Source organism: Poecilia mexicana, unplaced genomic scaffold (genome assembly GCF_051168715.1).
Source record: "Poecilia mexicana isolate PSO_F unplaced genomic scaffold, ASM5116871v1 scaffold_17, whole genome shotgun sequence".
In the NCBI taxonomy this organism is placed as follows: domain Eukaryota; kingdom Metazoa; phylum Chordata; class Actinopteri; order Cyprinodontiformes; family Poeciliidae; genus Poecilia; species Poecilia mexicana.
In genome coordinates this window covers 3222175-3242719 of record NW_028263386.1, presented here as the reverse complement: position 1 = coordinate 3242719, position 20545 = coordinate 3222175, and the positions used below count along the sequence as shown (strand labels likewise).

Here is a 20545-nt window from a genome sequence, read left to right as displayed (position 1 = left end):
CTACCGGGCCACGGCTGCAGCTAAAAACATTTCCAGGGCCGCTTCGCTGAAAAGCGCTCACCGTCAGTGTTATCTAATCAGTATTGAATTGTTCCAAATGAAATGTGAGGGTGTGAGTCACTCCAGGTTTGTTTTGTGTCCTGGCGCAGTGTGTAGGCTCACTTTTATGATTCATGTCTTTCCAGTTTGGATGTTTTTTGTTGTTTTTTTTGCTGCAGGCTCGATGAACCGCCGCCGCTCACCGGCTGCAGCCCCAAGAGGGAATTGTTGGAAAAGTGGAAGTTTAGCCGCCTTTGTCAGCAGCTGGGGGCGCGCAGGTCACCAAACTACTTTGTTCACAGACACTTTTGTTGCTGTTCTATGCTAATCTGCTGATTCTGAGCGAGGCTGAGGGTTGGGCTGCCTGCAGGGTTGCTGCCTGGTAAATAGAAGCAGGTTAGCTTGAAAAATGAAGTGGAAAGGGAAGAAAAGAGTCGTGTTCTGCAATGTCTTTTTACATTTTATGCAGCACTCTCACTCAAGCTGCTTCAATCTTGAAAAATAAATATTAAAGGAGTAATTTGTCCAACATAAAAAGAGGTTTTAACTGAATATTAGATATTTTGCCCAGCATATTTTTACATATTTAAGGAGTATGTGCCCAGCAGAAGTATTTACATTTACATAATCTATCACATTGCACCAACAGACTTCAATGTATTTTATTGCATTGTTTCATAGACCAACATGTTGTTTTATACCTAATCAGTCGTGTTATGATTTCTGTTATGATGACTAAGACTTTTTGAAGAGCAATTTTGTTCAGAGACATCATCATTTATTTTAACCGACTGTTTCTAATGTGTGTTTTTAATTTACTGTTTATAGCAGTGCTTTATGTTGTATATATCCAGGGTTAACTGCTCTTTACAAAATTGAAGTTTTTTGGCCTTGGAGGGGTAAAACATGCATCATTATGCCATTATCAATAACAGCTGAAAGTGATCTCAAAAGAGCAAAATAGCTTATCACAATATTTACTGGGACAATTTATTGTCCAGAAGAACTTTTTAAAAAATTAAAAAAATTAATAACGCAGCACAATTTTAAACTTCTCTGATGTGGCTTCCTTCATTTCCATGAGGCTGTTTGTTCTCTAATGTTCCAGAACAAAGCAAACAGATGCATTTATGCTGAGATTCAGTTACATATACCTGTAACTTCAGAAGGCATTCGGATGAATTTGACTCTATTTAGTGTCTGCAGAGTAAAGCGGACGGTTTTTATAGACACAGCACTTGATTAATGTATCTAGATATGTTAGATGTTGTAAAAAAATAACATGGATATTTTCCTTCTTGCTCAACAGTTATGAACTCTTTGTGAAAGCATAAAATCCCAATAAAAGGGAATTAAATTTGTGGTTATAGCGTCACAAAATCAGAAAAAAGTCCATATGTTGCGACTGAGAGGTATAGCAGGTAAAGAAGATTTGTTGAAAAGCTGGGCGGTAGAAGCCACAGGTAGCCGAGGTAAATCAGCGTCAGCCCGAGACTTTTGTCTCTGGGCTTAATCACTCTCCTGAAGGTGACTGCTGTTGCCACAGCGGCGAGGAGCCAGGCAGCCTTGAAAAATACGTGTGGCGCCTCTGACAAATTGTCAAGGCGGCTCCCCCTGCTGGGCTTTTACTGCGCTCGCAACAAAAGGAGACCCCCGGCTTACCACCTTTCTTTCTGCATCTATATCTCCCTGCCATTACTCTCGCTTTCTCTACCTCAAATCCATCAGCCTCCTCCCCGTGTGTGGCTCCCTCTTTTCATTCCTGGGATAGCGGAGCAAAGACAAAAGGTGCATTAGAACAGCAGAACAGTGCGGCCCACCCAGGGACTCAATACAGCAGCCGAGCGACGCGGCAAGGTGCTGGGTGAACAACAGCGGGGGTGGAAAGAGTGTGTAGTGTGGGGGCGAAGCTGTGTGTGTGTGTAAATCGCGCTATACCAGCCACCCAATCCCCTACCTGCCTGCACACACGAACATGCACTTCTGTCTCACTACAGCTCCGAGTTCAAGGCAGCTTCCCAAAGCTTTGGTTTACTCAAAACCCAAGAAAGAATTATTAAATCAAAAATATTGCAGCGATCGACTGCAGCAGAGAAACACCTTTAAGAGGACAAAACCCAGCTGACAGCAGACAAGCTGTGCTGACAAGATAAGAGACATTCAAATGATTTATTCAACTCAGATCACCATAATCAAATCTTCATAATTGCCTGAAAGTAAAAAAAAAATGTGTGCAAAATTATAAAGCTTTATATAAAAAGAGATGACAAAAGCAGGCAACGAGTTCATTTTTATTTTTATTTTTAAGCACGGTTCAACTGGATGGGTTTGCAGACGCCACGTTTATTGTTCCTCCCTAGAATCATGATGTCAGCTTTGCATTGTGCTCCGAAACGGTTCAATTAAAGTAGAGAGTATACATCATACTGTCATTCTTTCGTTTCAAAATAAAGCTAACAAGTAAGAGCAAGCATACAATTTTGGTGCTGAGACGTGAACGCTTCAAACAATTAGCAAGTCCCAGAAACTGTGAAAACTCCAGGCATGCAGCGGACAGATCCTTTAATATGCATCCTGTTTATTTAATAAAGTTTTAGGGGCTGGAAAACATTCAGCTCTTCTTTTGTTTGAGTTTACTTTTCTCCAAAACTGCCTCGGTCACAACTTGGAAAAACCTGGTGCATTTAGATTAGAATCAGTTAATGTTATGAAAAATAAACTTTTTTTCAGCTTTGCATCATGTTACACCGTCATTCCTCATCCAAAACATACCTGGGGTGTTGCTTTGATTCTTTCATACATATTTGAAATCTCCTTAAATCTCCCATGGCAACCATTCGGAGGTGAATCAAAGTCAGCTCCTCTAGACTAGTGGCAGCAGCAATTCGCAAACACCTGGTGGAACTTACACAAACTACTACGCTCCTAAGAACGTCCTGGAGAAGCATTGCTGTGACTTACTGGAGAAGGAATGTCGAAGAGTAGAAGCTTCTTAAAGAGACATAACATAAAAACTCGATTGGGCTACAAAATGGCTGTATGTAAAACACATGCTGTAAGGGAGAGGGGTGCTCCAATTTAACGGCCAGTCGATTAATCAGTGTGGAATCGGCTGATAGTTACACGTGAAGCCGATCTTATCCACTAATCTTATCAACCTCTGCAAAGGTCTAAAAATGAGCAACTGTCCTCTGCTGCTCTCCGGTCAGAGGTTTAACTCTCTGATGGGAGAAACCGGCCCACCAGGTCACGTCTGAGACATGACCGGCCCACCAGGTCACGTCTGAGACATGACCGGCCCACCAGGTCACGTCTGAGACATGACCGGCCCACCAGGTCACGTCTGAGACATGACCGGCCCGCCAGGCCACGTCTGAGACATGACCGGCCCGCCAGGCCACGTCTGAGACATGACCGGCCCGCCAGGTCACGTCTGAGACATGACCGGCCCGCCAGGTCACGTCTGAGACATGACCGGCCCACCACCAGGCCACGTCTGAGACATGACCGGCCCACCAGGTCACGTCTGAGACATGACCGGCCCGCCAGGTCACGTCTGAGACATGACCGGCCCGCCAGGTCACGTCTGAGACATGACCGGCCCACCAGGTCACGTCTGAGACATGACCGGCCCACCACCAGGCCACGTCTGAGACATGACCGGCCCACCACCAGGCCACGTCTGAGACATGACCGGCCCACCAGGTCACGTCTGAGACATGACCGGCCCGCCAGGTCACGTCTGAGACATGACCGGCCCGCCAGGTCACGTCTGAGACATGACCGGCCCGCCAGGCCACGTCTGAGACATGACCGGCCCGCCAGGTCACGTCTGAGACATGACCGGCCCGCCAGGTCACGTCTGAGACATGACCGGCCCGCCAGGCCACGTCTGAGACATGACCGGCCCGCCAGGCCACGTCTGAGACATGACCGGCCCGCCAGGTCACGTCTGAGACATGACCGGCCCGCCAGGTCACGTCTGAGACATGACCGGCCCACCACCAGGCCACGTCTGAGACATGACCGGCCCACCACCAGGCCACGTCTGAGACATGACCGGCCCACCACCAGGCCACGTCTGAGACATGACCGGCCCGCCAGGTCACGTCTGAGACATGACCGGCCCGCCAGGTCACGTCTGAGACATGACCGGCCCGCCAGGTCACGTCTGAGACATGACCGGCCCGCCAGGTCACGTCTGAGACATGACCGGCCCGCCAGGTCACGTCTGAGACATGACCGGCCCGCCAGGTCACGTCTGCACGTTTGCAGTTAACAACAGTCACTGTTACCAGCTCAGCGACTTTCTTGCTATATTTAGCAACATGCTAGACATAAAAATTGGCACTGGCCAAAACCGGAATCGGCAGGTCAGGCTTTTTAAAGGTCAGTAATTGGCAATCAGTCCAACCCTAGTAATCTAGTAGTAAGGGAGCAATTCTGTAATACACATTTACTTTTTCTTGAGCTGTATAGAAACCTGTCTGTGTTTTTCTCAGAAGTGTAAATATGACAAAAACTTAATTTTTCAATCGCATTCTTCAAAATGCGAAAGATAAGCGATCATCCCAGAGTGAAAACATCTCAACTCAAAACATAAAATTCAGTGTTAAACTTGAAACAACCTGCAAAGCATTTGTTCTGCTGTAGCTCATCTAACGGGGGGAAAAGGTGAAAAAAGGAACGGATCGCTGAGGGAATGATAACAAAACCACAGGAGTACAGTGAGTGAGAAAAGACCAAAGTGGGTTCAGACAGAGTTTGGTATCATTAATAAATGATAGTGGCTTGACTCGTCGGCATGGACAAGCATGTCCTCATCCCAACAGCGCAGGGGGGGAATGTTGAAAGGAAAATAAGTCCACTTGGTTTGCGCCTTGCTTTCTTCACTTCAGGTTTTAAAGCCTGGTGCCTCTCTGCTTTGATCCCACCAGTTTGCCCTCTGTGATCTGACATGCTGGGTGTGGGGGGGATGCTGGAGCTGGCACCACTCATCTCTTACAGGGGGAACATTTGAAAAGTGTTACTGTGTGATGCTCCCCTCTGGGAAGAGGGCCGCCCACTCAGGCCTGCAGGTAGACGGTCAGGAAAGCAAAGCGCAGTATGGACGCCATGAGTCATCCAGACCTCTGCTTCCATGCTGGGCTTTTTTTAGTCTGTGCACACAGTTGGTTGTAATTTTAAATGGCTGCTGAATTGAAGGTTTTCTCTTGATGCAATTCTCATTTCTATTTAACTGCTTTGGCAGTCTGACAGCTGGGAAGGCTTCATGCCCACGGGGACCGTTACATTTCAGGGCAAAGAGGACATTAGAAGCATTTCAGAGGCTCGTATTTTTAGTTTCCCATAAGAAACAGACGGCACTAACATTCACTGCTAGTGTGTGTGTGTGTGTGTGTGTGTGTGTGTGTTTGTGTGTGTGTGTGTGTGTGTGTGTGTGTGTGCATGGTGAGCTTTAAGAAGGTTAAGGCTTTATTTACAAATAAAATGTGATTGTGGTCAATGAAACTTTTGTTGCCTTCAGAGGTCATCTATATTAAACGGTTCACTGGAAACTATCGACTAAGCTGATCAGGAGGAGTTTGCTTGTTAAACGTGTGAAGCAAAATCTCTAAAACCAGGCAAAGACAGTAGAAATATGTCATGTAAATGATGTTCCTCAAAACGTAGAGTACGTAACCATCATTGTAGATGTTTTTTTTATGTTTTTGATCTTTTGCGCCCCATTATTTCGAGTTGATCTGGCAAAAGGCATCAACCAGCTGGAGCCAAAAGCACTTAAAACTTCCACAGAATGGGCTGAAAAATGTTAAAAACTAATCAGGCTGTTAATGTTAAAACGTGATTAATCTGAAAAGCTTAACGCGTCAATGTTACATAATGCAGATTAATCACAGAAAAAGCCTCTCTCCTGTGGAGGGTACACCGTCTTGCACTGCGGTCAGCAACGCAGAGTCGCAAATGTGAACGAAAAGACGAGCGAGGAGAGTCAGAGCGGTTTGACTTTGAAAAGTTTTCCTTCCACCAAAGCACAAGCAGTTTATAGCCAACATGTACATCTACATGTATTACCTTTGAAAAAGTCACATCTTTTAAACCTTCCTGGATACACAAACCTGAAAAACTGATTTGTTTGGTTTGAGTTAAAACATTTTATGAAAAATGAGCAATTTTTACATTTCAAGCTTACAAAGTGAAGCACAGTGATTAATCTGAGTGTGACTAATCTGATTAAATCGTTTAATCAATTAACAACAAAAGTAGTAATTCTTCATAGGGTGGCAGTTATTTTGACAGAATATTAAGCTAATGCTAAATAAATGCATAAAGTGTCTTAATTGGGGTTGAATTTCAAAGAGGATTTCTTCGTTTCCACTTCCACGGTTGGTTATAATCTAAAGCCCCAACCAAACATTGGAAACATTTAGGAAAAAATGTCGTCCACATGCCAGGATGCGCCACCACTGAAATCGTTGCAGTGGTGGCGCAACGATTTCAGTGTTAGGAAAGCACTGAAATCGTGCTTTCCTAACACTACGCCGGGCCAGGGGGTGGCGCTGTAACACTGCCACAGAGTAAGGCAAAAGACAGAACAGCACCGATCATCAGCGCCATGTTTGGTGTTTGAGAGAGCTGGAGCCACGATGTGACTGATTGGAAAAGCATGCAGCTCGCACGCAGACATGGAAACAGAAAACAGGGAGGGCAAAGAAAACAAACATTTATGGGATCTGGTTTCAAAAATAAAGTTTACAAGATAACCAAATTAAATCTGCCTGCAGATTTAATCTCATTTTCCAAACACAAAGTCAATCAGAAGGAAAATATTTAGTCATCCTTATTGCTGCTCTAGCATAAGTAAATTACATTTATAATTTCCGTTGTCAGAACAAACTGAAACAAACTGTCCATTTAAAACTCACCTTATTTCAGAAACTGACCTGACTTTTTTTTCTATATATAAAAAAAAAAAAAAACATTTTTTCTACATAATTTAATTTGGAAAATTATGTATGAATTTAAACTAACAAGCATAATCAGTTCAGCTTAGAAGAAAATAATTTAGTGCCAAGACTTGTGGCAGTTTGTGTAAAAGCAGTATTGTTATATGACCAATCACCAGTAAAACCAGTAAGAAGGATGGAAACAGCTGTGTTTAACTGCTGAATGATGAGTTTAGAACAAGATACATACAAGAGCTCAGCGAAGTCCGTCATCTGGATGTTTGACCGATGAGCCAAGATCTCCATCAGGTGAAGGCCTTCGTCTGTCTGCAGCCGACTGCAGGGGACGGAAACATGGACGTCAGAGAACAAACAAAAACTGTTTCTTCTTTCCACAAAGAAGTAACAGTCATCAATATTTTTATTGGCACATCGCAGCAGTAATGTTTTTACAATTATAAAAGGAATATACCAAAAGAATGTTGAACCTGATCTATTTTCATTATTCCACTTGCAGGTGAAAATGGAGGAAAATAGAAGAACTAATAAATGGAGACATGAGCAAAAAAACATCTAACATCGCTACTAAGTCAGATTCAGTGATGGAAGTTGCTGACAGATTTGACTTTTGCATGAAAGGAGGTCAGAAAAGGTGCAAGGTGGGGAAGTGGGAGTGCTGTGGTGAATACAGAGGAGGTGAGGAGGGTCAAAGGCAGAAAGCTTCTTATCACCTCTTCATTTTATGTCCATCTCCTTTCAGTTTGTTCTGACAACAGATGACACAGTCAGGACCCAAACACAAATGAAGCAGATCTGACTGCAACGAAAGTAAGAATGCAGCGCGACCTGCAGGTGCACAGAGCGAGTCGACGGCTGAAGGTCTGACCTCATCTATATGGAAAATAAAAACCTTCATCATGCAATTTGATTGGCCTTTCTACGAGTTATATTTTTGGTGGACATTTTTGCCCAATGACATTTATTACTGCAACTTTAAAACAAGTTTTAGGCCCTAAACTTTGGTTGTACTTCTCTTAATGAAAGCAGAATGATGAGTAAATGACTTGCTCCCTCACCTTGTGTTATTAGGCACCGTCTGGTAAAAACTGCATCCTGATAACATGAGGTTGCATTTCAGATTTGAAGCTGAACATTTTCGCATCATTGAACTTCCACTGAACACCAACTGCTGCTATTGTTTTGGTTCACGAACAGAATCTCATTTCTATGAGCCAAATCTGATCAAATGTCCTTTGAGGTTTAACTTAAGTACAAAAAACATTAATAAAACTAAAAAGCTTAAAAATATGTGTGACACTTGTGCTAGAAATGTCAAGTTTTTAGTTATTTCATCATGCATTCCCAGTTTAATGCTGCAATAGATGGCAATTTATGAAAGATAATTCTGGATTAAAAATCTGAATATTACCCCAAGTCTTACATTAGAAACATAAAGCAGTATATCAGAGACAATGTAAATAAAAAATAAACCAAGATAAAGGGGTAGAAAAAAAAGTTTTTTAGCTTGAAAAGTCAAAAATGTGCTGGAAAATCTCAGAAAATTTGTGCTTCAAGAAATTTTCTAGAAAAAACATTTCTAAGTTCAAAATTTGAAAATGTTTGACTTTTGAAACAAATGTTCAGGTTTTTGTTCTAGAAAATTTCTGAGATTAATCTTAAAATTTCTTTACATTTTTTAATGGTCTACAATGGTCCATTTAAAGGTTTGTCACAAAACTAAGCTTTAAATGAAAAGAGGTATCTATAATATTATTCATTGTTCTGCTATTATAAGTTCAATTCAGTTTAGCTGCTGGGGTTGAACATTTACCATTTTGTTTTTTAAAGAGAGAGAACAACTTAAACACAAACACTTAATAAGTAAAACCTGGCAGATATTAACTGACATTTTCACCTTGTTGTTTGTGTTTCAGGTGGTGTTGAAGGAAACATGTCAGCTGTGTGATTGTTTTTTCACGGTGTTGAAATGTTACCTACCAACATTCAATATTAAGATAATGTCCAGATATTCAGGTTGGTGCATCTTTACATGAAATGCTCCAAATCTGAAGAAAACTTGTAGCATTTCACTACAGTGTAAACCCACTGACATCTCACAAAGTGGAAACAATCTTACACAATAAGGCTCAAGTCATCAAAAGTCACAAGGCCGGCGGAACAAGCAGAGTTTGTTTTGTGTGTGTTTGTGTCGTGGTGATGGGAGACCTGATTAAAGATCCATATCCAGCTCTAAACTGATTGCTTCCTATGTGCCATGACCTCACCTGACCCCACCTCCACCCCCCCATCCCGGTTCGGCTGAATTCAAAACCCAGAAAGAACCTGTAGAAACGTCCAGCTGCATCATCTTTTTGCAAACAGGTCAGAGACTTGCTGTAAATTTTGAGAAGTTGTGTTTTTCATCGCACCATCTGGTGATTTACAGAGCTGCTGTTGAAGGTTTTCTTCCTCATTTAAGAGCAAAATGATCTCATGCTCTGACCCCTCTGATACTAATATCAAAAACATTTAAGGATGAATTTATTGTCCAAAAATTGCAATGAAAATAAACTAAGAGTGGAAAAAGCAGCTGTACGCCTAAGTACACCAGTTCACAGAATATGGTGGATTGTGTCAGACTCACTGCTGACAGAAAACCTGATTTTGTTCGATTTCTCTTCCCTGAGCCTGGAAAGCCGACAGCAGCTCCGCCAGCCCACATGCTATGAGTCAGCGTGGCGTCGTGCAGAGCAGCAGCCTCTGAGCTGACACCGGTGATCACTGCTGCTGCCTGCAGACGCAGAGAGCTGATGGCTGCTACAGAGACGTCAGCTCCACGCCACGCCGTGGGCCGTGTCGTGATCCGTCTGAGAAACCACACTCACACCACGGGGGGTTCCCCTCTGACTTAGGAGCTTTGATCAATTTCAATGCATGCTTTCTAAAATGAAGGTGTTCTCCATTTTAGGTACAAGAACACAAATTTGATGTTAGTATCTGTATCGGCCCTGATTCTGGATCGGTATCAGTGTCTGATCCATAGCAGCAGATCTAATTCAGTAGTTGTCAAATCACTGCATTATTCTAGATACAGCTTGACAGATTTTCCTGGCGAATGGAGAGTTTAGGATTGGTCTCCCAGTAGCAGTCTGTGGTCAAACTGGTTTGCAGTCATACTTTTGTCATTGCAAGGATTAGAATAAATAGAGCGGCACAATTCATATCGCTAATATCACTAATATATTCCAGATGTTTTGAACTTACATTTTATATGCTAATGTAATATTTAACCAATTGTATCGGCTCTCATGGGTTAAGATGCTCAAACTGGACACAAATGACTTTGCCCAAAATGCTAAAGGTCACAGTAGAGGAAGCACAGACGAGAGCAGGACCATATTGTCTCCAATACTGATTCTGCAGTATTATTGTCACTGTAAAATCATGCAGCCCTACTGGAAATCATTCAGTTATATGCTTCACATACATTAACCTCTACATTTTCTCTGTAGTGAAATGTAAAGGACTTTTGTTCATGTTAACATCTGAATTTCAGTCATTCTACCCACAAAGGCCAAGAGATGCAGAAGTGAATAAGGAAGGATTGGAGAGAGAAATGTGCAAAGATGTTGCCATCTGCCCTGGAGAAGAAACTGGACCTTCTGCTAACTAGAAGGAAAAACAGCTTTTCTGTGTCTTCTTGTAGTTGTAGATATAAAATATCAATAATATTTTAAGTATTAAACATCAAAACTTCACTTAGAAAAATGAAATGACTGAGCATGAGTCTAACAGGGATTTTTATGTACATATGAAGGCACCAGAGTATATATTTATTTTCTTCAGATATACTTGGAGGTTCCAATTTCTACATCCAACATACAGTAAAGAAAATAATCACTTTGACCACGAAGAGGAAGAAAGTCCAGAGTGAAGTTGCTGCACCTCTGCATGTCAAATGTGAACCCATAAGGACATCTGCATGTTGTTTCTTTTTACGCAACACAAAGATTTACTCAGCTTTAGAGCAAAACTGGGAATTCTAGGTGGAACCGAATGGAGTGAGATTAGAGTAAACACTGAACCTCTGACACAATGATCAGATTTATAAGATGGAGCAGGGTGAAGGAAGAAGGTCCTGCTCATTGTGTTTGCAGTGTGAATCTGTGGCTGTGACCTCCAACACAACATTTATGGATTTTCTGCTTAATGGCGTTGAATGAAGGTAATAAGATGAAAAGATGGAAAGACGAAAGCCACCAAGACCTTGAGGGCTGCAGCTGCAGAAACACGAGACCAAGGATTTCAACAAACCTTCAGTCTAAAACTTCAGCCATTCAGTAATCAATGCAACTCACTCACATGTATGCAGCATGTTCTCATGTTCAAAAGATTAAAACAGATAAGAAAGCGAACTTCAAACACTTTTTCCAAACCACAGATTATAAACAATCTTGACACCATAGAGATGAAGTGAAAAGAAAATGTCACACTGAAAATTATCTTCAACTCAGCATCTGTAATTTCGATTCTTAGCACTTCACAATAAACAGAACAAAGTCTCTTTGAAAGAAGACGCTCATCATCTCTGATATTTGGCTGGGTAACTCATTACTCACTCCGTGTCTGTGATGACGTAGCCGAAAACGTCGTCGTCCGGATTCTTCCTGTCGGTTTTGACGTCCAGCTGCAGCTCCGGCGCGTGCATCGTCTTTTTGTGCGGCTCCTCGTAGACGAGCGCGGCGGGCGGAGGCACCACCTCCTTGATCCAGCCCGCCACCTCCGATACCTCCTCCACCGACTGGGTGGTGTCCTTCTTCTGCACCGCCACTCCCGCCTCGCTGGTGTGACTTCGGACGTTCTCCAGGCCCACCTGTCGGCCCCTGGGGGCCGCAGCCGCCGCGACGTCGTAGCGGCTTCTGACTGATGAAGGATCGGAAAGAGAGGCCTTGTCCAGGTAGGCCAGGAGTTTGTTGAAGAGGCTGCTGCTCTGAGCCTGCAGGGAAGATACAGGGACATTTCTATTGGGTGAGTAAAGTCATGCAACTGAAACTTGAAAATTTCTCTTTGTACAATCCAGTGGCGTCACGAAGCCGATTCTTAATAATTGGTGGGTTTTTCTTATAGTTAGGTTTTTTACAAAAAAACTGCCAAATTCAGAATAATTTGGCAGTTTTAAGTCCTTTGTCCTTAAAACAATGCAAAAGTCTTCCTCTGTGATTCTCAGTTGTAGAATTTACAAACTGAATTGTTTCTAAATAAATCTGCTAATTTGAATATAAACCATATTATTACTATTTTGTATTAACATTAAGTCATCCATAACTTTAAAAAAAAAATTATGAGCTATCAGTATAAATTCTGAAATTCTATCAAACCATCTCATCTATGGCTGAATTATTTTATAAATTCAGCAAAAGAAATAAAGAAAAATAAACATTTCTTCGTGACAGTCTGCAGCCAACCTTGAGCGTAAAAAAAACAGTTGTGCACTTTATGGTGCAGAAACAACTTTGATTCATCAGCTACTAAGTGAAGTTGCTTAAAAGAAAAAACAGAAATTCATAAAACTGATTCTTAAGTTCAAATCCTTGAAAGATAATAAAAAAATCAGAAGAACGTCTGATAAGGTCAGTTTAAATTCTAAGAGTGAAAAAAACAGAAACTACATTTGATCAACACTGATTTCTATACAAATATGACAAATAATGTCGACTAAAAACAGATCTGGACCTAAAACCCAACTGTAAATATTTATAGAAGTAGAAAATACTGTATAGAACTATATTGTGATAAAGTTCCGTATTTGATTGATTGCTATGCTATCAGTTCCAGTTATAGGTCTGAATCCTGACCAGACACTGATTTAAAAAAAATTAACGGTTCTTCCTGAAAGCACTTAAAAACCTTTTAAACTCCAGACGTATCTGGTCCCTAAACTCCAAACACTCGTTTTATTCTTTTGTGTTTTTCCGTGACACATCGTTGGCTCTGTGGTTGAGGCTGTTTAACAGCTGGGCGTTCCTCTGTTGATGTTAACGTGTTGGCAGTCTGCAGCTACAGGTGTGATGAGATAATTGCTGGAATCAAATTAAAAGCCAACCTGTCAGCGTCGGTACTGAACGCCGTTACAATGCGCCATTATTCTGCAGGTCCCAACTTCAGGCTAATTATTCGTCTTGTCAGGAGCTGAATGTCACAACAGCGGAAACACTGGGACCAAAATCCACTTTTGTTCCGTCTTTAAGCAATTTGAAATCCAATCTGACGAGCTCAGAATGTGCTGAGGATGGGTAGGAAGAAGCAGACTGTCTGGGTTGAACTCAAACTGCTACAACACTTCATGTTCCCACAGCATGACTCCTCCTGTCAGCACTTGTAGGTAAAACTTGTCAAATCAGATTCAAATGTTTTTATTTGACAATAAGCAACACTAAAAACCTCAATAATGACAAAATCCATGCAGAGCTCGACACCGTCTGACATGCAGGAATTTAGACAAGATGTACAAAATTAGACTTTGCAGAAAAACAGAATCAGCCTCTGAATAAACTGCCATGTTCCTGCAGGTATTAGTTTTTAACTTCAACATTGCAGCTGTGCAGAAACAGTTTTCTGTGAGGTTGAAGGACATCGCAGGTTCTGGTTCCTTACCGGATCATCCACTGCATCCGTGTGCCGTTCTGTTGGGAGAAACAAAATGTTTTCATGAAAATTTAAATATGTGAATATTGTTTTTAGCTTTTACACAGAGATTAATACTTCAAAATGCATTAGTTTAAACCAGATTTTAGCTTTCTTCTCAGAAAAAAAAGCATGTAAATGATTATCATTTAGATACTCAGCAAGCCAAGCTGTAATATTTAAGTAAACATTTATTCCCTCCATGTTAAATGAGCTTTATAGTTTCAACCATTATGGAGGCACTTTTAGACCTAATGGCCTCATTCGGCAAACAGCTATTAACAAACTGTTTATGCTCTGCTCTGGATACAAACCTTCTTTGCTTCCACACTGATTTTTATTTTTTTGATTGGAAACAAGCTTTCAAACACTCCCTTAGTGCTGTATGATGTTAAAACAGAAGTGAACACAGTAAAATGTACCTTGAAGTGCTGCCAGCGGTCGCGGCGTGCTTCTTTCCTGAGGGTCAGGGTTCAGAGTGGGAACGTTCTGCAGCAGCACTTCCTCCTCCTCGGCTCTGGAGGGCTCCTGACTCGAGTCGCTCTGCTCTCCCTCCAGGTCTCTGAGTCCGGGCCCTCGGTCCCGGCTCAGAGGCCGGTTCGGTCCCTGGTCCTGGTCCACCACCAGCAGAGCGTCGGCGATCAGGCTGGAGAGCTGGCTCAGGTCCTGCGGCGTCAGGCTGTCCACGTCCACATGCTGTCTGCCCACGTTCTTCACCACCTTCTCTATGAACCGCTCTGCAGAGGAGACACAGCCTCAGTACGAAACATGCTCCAGCTAAAGGCTTGGTTTATCTCAAAGCTACAGCCGATTTCAATAATTCAATAAATATGAATAATTCATGTAGCAAAGGAAAACTTGAATGAAAGGAGCAGAAAGAAGAATAAACTTATATCTGCCACCTATTCACAAAAAGAAAATTCGTTTTTAAGTTCAGGATATTACAGAAACTTCAAAATAACACAAGAAATACATACAAAGAAACAAAAAAATTACTTTTTCATAATGGCTTTCAAATTTCTTCTAAATGCAGAAACAGATTTATAGATTGTCCCATAAACGGCGTCATCGCCGTCCTGAATCTGATTTTATTTTAAATCTCTTTTCTTTTAAGTTGCATTTGCTTTCTCTTTTTACAAATCTGTTGGGAATATTGCTAAGTAAAAAATGTTTATGCACTTATACATTAATTTAAAAATAATATACTCAATTCATGAAGTTTCAAAAAGTTTAATTGCATAAATGTATAAACATTTCTAGTCTCTTTATGACTGAAAATGACTAGGAATGTTGATCCATCTGAACTTTTACAACAAATGTGTTACTGAGCATCTAAATATTCAGGTATCAGGTTTTTTGTCTGATTTTGGCCTGATTTATGGATATTATGTGTCTAAATACTTCAAGGTTGTCTGACAAGGTTAAACCAAGTAAATAAAATGATTTACCCAGAACAAATTTAATGTTTAAGTTGAGGATGTTTCTACAGAGTCGACCTTTGATTCCTGACTTTATTTTCAAGGGGTGAAAACTGAACTAAGTGTGTTAAATGTCCAACAAATGCTTGTCATAATTGAAGCTTAGTTTTTACATAAAGTCAAACAGAATGTTAAAAGGCTGAGGAGAACAATAAAGTAGAATTTGAATTCAAATGAAGCATGATTTCATATGGAATTCAACCGGAAGACATCTTAGATCACATCTGCATTTTCTGAGGATTTTATTTGAAACAGCTGGAGAAATACTAACCGGATCTCAGACGGAGATTTTTTTTTCCAGCTAAGAAAATGTGCAGCATCATGCTGAGAGCAGAATGCTGCTCTAACAGTGTAGAGAGTGACGGCAGCACGGTGGAAGACATTTTTGCTTCCTCGTTCATTTCAGAGACGCTGTGCCGTGTTGGTACAGCTGCGCTCTCAGCTGGGCTCCAGCACAAAGAAAAGATGATCATTTACATGTGATGGGGAGTAAGAGAGAGACGTCCTTCAGTTCCAAGGTTTCGCCATCAGGGAGTGATGCGTGTTGGCAAAACAACAACTAATTGATTTCCTGAAACTAAAAATATGTTAAACTACAAGAGGATTAGAGGAACAGATCAAATAAAAAAATGACTTTTTTCCCTCAGAATCCTGACTTTAATGTCGAAATTCAGACTTTAATCTCAGAATCCTGTCTAATCTGAGATCAAAAGATTAAAAGTCAGATTTTGTTCTCAGAAGATATTAAAGTCAGATTTATTTTTTCCAGTGCTCCTAATCCTCTTCCAGTTAAACAGTCCTGTGGTTTTCACATAAACTTCCTTCAGATTAAAGAGAAGCTTATAAATTTGCTCTCCAGTTTTGTCCTTTAACTTCCAAATTTAACTTTCTGTATGCAACCAAAAGCGTCTCTTTCTGATAAACCGTAAAGCGTTTAAGACACACACCGTCCACAGATGTGAGCGGCTCCTTGGCTGAAGCTGCAGGGGAACTTCCCGTCTTCACCAGCCTGGACTGCGCCGTCTCCTTCTTGAACCCGGGATTTTCTACGCCGCTGTTGTAGAAGGGCCTGAGCCGAGGAGAGGCGGTTTCCTGCTTCATCCCAGCGCCGTGCAGAGAGAGACGCCCGGAGAGAAACCGCCTCAGGGCCGCCAGGAGAAGGTCCCCATCTGCCTGCGAGGCGAGCAGCTGGCTGGAGAGCGGCTTCTGCTTCTGCAGCGGCTGGAAACGGAAAAAAGATGAGAAGCTGGAGTAAAAAGATTTGAGCTGACAACATGGAAGCCTGGAAGGATCCCCGACCGAACAGGAACGACATGCAGCAGACTCACATAATTGAGTCGTCCTTTTTGTTAGTGGCTTCTCTGCTCCATGTTAAAATATGTTAGTGTCTTAGATGAAAAACGTAATTTTTAAAAACTTTAACAACAATGACAGAAATACAGAAGAGGAGTAGAGCCACTGAAAAACAAAAAATAAATTCCGGCTTTAATTTTCTGCAATTAAAACAATGAAAAGCACTATTTATTAAATTCAATAAAACTTCCACTATTTAGGGAACATAAATGCATCAACTACCAGGATAAATCTTCATGCACGTCAATTATCATGACATGCAAGATACCAACAATGACAGGGAACCTACAACTCCACTTATAACTTTTCATGATTTCTTTGATATTTTCTAGAACCAGATAAAAACTTCCTATCATACATTATAGAAATAGATTTTTGGACAGATGTTGCAAATATTTGCACAATAATAACCAACATGGGTTATGAGGCATTAGAGGATTCAGTTTTTTTAAATAAGCAATTAATCTCTTCACCACACTTTAAAAGTTTTGTTAAACATCTTTATTCCCAAGGCAGGATTTAAATTGATAAAACTAATACAATGGTCAAAGACACCACAGGTTTATTCTTTCACCATTTAGCTAAAATACATCAGATTTATTACAAACATTTTGCATCTTGATGCCAGGAAACACGTTTTAGCATTAATGCAAATATCATTTGAGCCCAAACGACAGAGCTGGAAAAAGCCAGGCTCTTCAGAAGTTATTAATTCGCTTATAAAATTACATTAGTGAATTCATCTGCAACAACAAAAGCGAGTCGTCACTGCCAGCTCCATTAACGCCCACACAAGACAAGAAGCAGCACCTGCTTGAGTAATGGCAAAATTACAATAAGCGGCTCCTCTCACTCGCCATGCATAATGATTTGTGTGTGCAGGCTCCCACCAGGTATCAGGGTTTTCCATCCATTTGCAGCGCCTGTGCCCTGCAGGCCCCCTTCAGTCCGACTGGCCCCATTGTTTTCACTTCCAAACAGGTGAATCTGGACTGAAGGTCCACAAAGCCCTGGGCGCTGCCTGTGGGCTTCGCCCTGCTGCAGCCTCAGAACAATCTCCCAGCAGGAAGCGGAGCCCTCTGAGGAGCCGGCAGAGCCACGAGTCAAGTCATGAGTTATTAATGGGAGGAATGAACTTGTTAACTCCAAGGCGGTATAATTTCTCTATTAACAGTCAAGCTGCGCTTGGTCTAAAGCTAGAATAGAAAGACGAAGGATCCTCACACAGCAGCCCACGTTTATTTATCAATCACATTTTAGTGTTGCAGCACATTTCAGCAACATTTCAGTTCCACCTTAAAGACTTTAGAAGTAGGTTATGTGCTCCACCTTCCTGGTTTTAGTCAGAACGCCAGCAGCAGCACTGCTAGAAGTTTTTGCACTGGCAAGTTTTCATCTATATCGAAAGTACAAAACTGCAATGGAAACACGTTTTAAAGTCATGTGACCAACAACCAGATGTTACTAGAGGCAGAAAAGATCAAGAAAACAAAGTGGAAGGAGGAGGATGGCACAGCCAGCTTTTTAATGACTACTAAGAACACATTTCTTTTAATTACTTTCCTTATTTAATGGAAACACTACAATTGCAAAATTGTGGGGGGTTTTCGACATTAGTGGAATACTTTAAAAGTTTTGCACACATTTTGTGATTGAAATGCAGCTACAGACTGAAGAGACGTTTTCTTGGCTTGTTCAGATTATCAATTTTTCTAAATGTCTGACGTGTTCCAGTTTGGCATACACCAATTTTTCTCCAAGAGAGATTTCACACCGTTTCTCCTCCAGACATTTTGGTTAAACTGTGAACGTAACTGTTCACAGTGAAATACTTGCAGTAAACGTCTGGCTTTCTAGCAAAAAGCAAAGACAAACTGCAGCAGCAGAAGACAGTCATGAACTGGAAACCAGCGACGAATGAGGAGAATCTGACCTTGCCAGGTTTGCTGAGGCTGGAGGCGGATGACGTCTTGGGAAGGAGGCCCAGACGTTGGAGGTAAGTCTGCAGATTCCTGTTGAGCTCCACCTCCACCGGCTTCACCCTCTGGTCCTCTGGGTCCATCGCTTCAGCTGCCGGCCTGCAGAGGAGGAACAGCCGTCCACACCGTTGCTAATGCAGACAGAGCTTCTAACAAAAAGATTCATTGCTGACAAGCAACATCGTCAACAATCAAAGCAAAATGTTCAAGCTTTAATTGTTAGTACAACCCAGGTTTAAAGCTGTGCAGCTGGTAATTTTGTTATTTCATTTGTTTAAAAATGATCCTGTTGCTTGACTTGATAATATTTCTCAGTTTTAGGTTTTACAAAACTTATTTTCTGTTGTGCTTGGACTCAGTAGCTGCGTTTCCATTGACCATATAATTCCACAATTTGAAATTTTGAAAGTAAGTTTGCTTAATGGAAAAAAAATTCTTGGTTTTTGATAAAAGTCGTGGTGTTGGATAAGATGTTTTTTCTTTGCCATATCAAAATTGATTTATTTCGTAAAACTGCAATGGAAACTTTTTGCATCAGACGAGTCACATGATCAACAACCGGATGATGCCACTGGCACAAACCATGAAGAAAAACACGACAGGAAGTGGTTGGAGGAATGTTTTTTAATGACTTGTTGAGTGAAGTCATCAAATAACATGTGAAACTTATTCAGGTGTGATTTTAATTGTGTTTATTTAATGTAAGCACTGCACATGCAAATTTGTTTATCTTTTTGACATTAGCAGAATATTGACAATGTTTGGTGAACATCTGTAATGGAAATGCAGCTGCAGGAAAAAATGTTTCTTTGCTTCTTTGCAAACCTGATTGGGCTTTCTAAAGAAACCTATTTGGAAATGTTCATAATTTTATCTTCACTGACAAAAACTCCAAATCTACAGAAGAATAATTAATAATTTTGTGTCAGACTTACCTTTTGGATATATGACCCAAAAGTTCTAGTTTTGTTTATTCAGAACAGAAACGTCTCCTGGGTTTATGATTCACATCTAACCTTCTACCCCTAATACTCAACAAACTGCTGTTCAAACTGTTATGTAAAATAATATCTAAGAATTAATAAAAAATCAAACCCTGAAGCTGATTCCTTTTATTATTCTGCTGTGACTCCAGCTCCAGAGATTTTAAAACCTGATATAAGTGATGATTGTTCCCCACCACAACACAGAATGGGTTTGGAGATGTGACCTGGAGCTGCTGCTGTAGAGCGGCCCTTTCTGCTGCGGCCGGTAGGGAATCCTCCTGAGTTTGGATAACTCGCTGGACAGAACCTGCTGGGTCATGTCATCTTCCCAGGTCAAACCTGCAGCCACAATCACAGATGGATCAGAACACCGAGTCCGGACACACGTCTGCAGCTACGATCCGCAGGCAAAACTGCACCGCTGCAAGAAAATAAGGTAGAAAACCTGCAGCAGAACAGCGACAAACTGCTGAGCCGGCGCAGCTTTTTCTAAACTCATCAGGTCGATCATTAGCAGACAAGACGAGGCAACAGAGTTTGATTCAGTGACTAAGCAGAAATGAGTTCTGGTCTTCTTCTACAATTTATTAGGGAAGGTTTAATGAGAGAGTTGGGGGTTTTATAAGCAGTTATTTATGCACACTTCTGTAGTCGGCAATTTATTTTGAAAAGATTAACGTAACATAGGAGAAGCTGGATATCGGGGCTCAAGAGGCCACCGAATACATTTATCACCTTTAATCACCTTGTGAAGAAAAAAGGAATCCTGCTGCTTTATTGAAACTGGAACAATTAATGGGTAAAGAGTAAAATTAGCATTTTTGCCTGAATTATTCAATACAAAAGTCAATTGTGCATGCCATTAGCAGATTCTCCCTCTAGAAGAATTTTCTTTTTAAGCATTGTGCAAATGGAGTTTCTTTGAATATTAACCAACAGCTGTTCGTGTTGTCTCTGTTCGTTTCCAGGTAAAAATCTATTACCTGGATGTCAAAGTGCGTCTGCGTCGGAGTCAGCGCAACATTTGTGTCTTAATGGTTTTTTAAATATCAACATCAGTGACAAGACGAAAAAAAAAT

The 20545-nt window shown here is 41.3% G+C and overlaps 1 protein-coding gene across 1 annotated transcript in view; it reads right to left on the bottom strand.

Moving 5' to 3' along the window:
* Positions 1–20545, bottom strand: part of LOC106906222 (receptor-type tyrosine-protein phosphatase N2-like) — a 184641-nt gene that overhangs the window by 130019 nt on the left and 34077 nt on the right. Inside the window, exons 6-12 of the mRNA XM_088014782.1 lie at positions 19691–19805; positions 18435–18579; positions 16096–16369; positions 14093–14407; positions 13641–13669; positions 11606–11982; positions 7237–7323 (exon numbers count right to left, since the gene is read on the bottom strand). Of these exons, the coding sequence (XP_087870908.1) occupies positions 7237–7323; positions 11606–11982; positions 13641–13669; positions 14093–14407; positions 16096–16369; positions 18435–18579; positions 19691–19805 (1342 nt within the window). The remainder of the gene's footprint in view (positions 1–7236; positions 7324–11605; positions 11983–13640; positions 13670–14092; positions 14408–16095; positions 16370–18434; positions 18580–19690; positions 19806–20545) is intronic.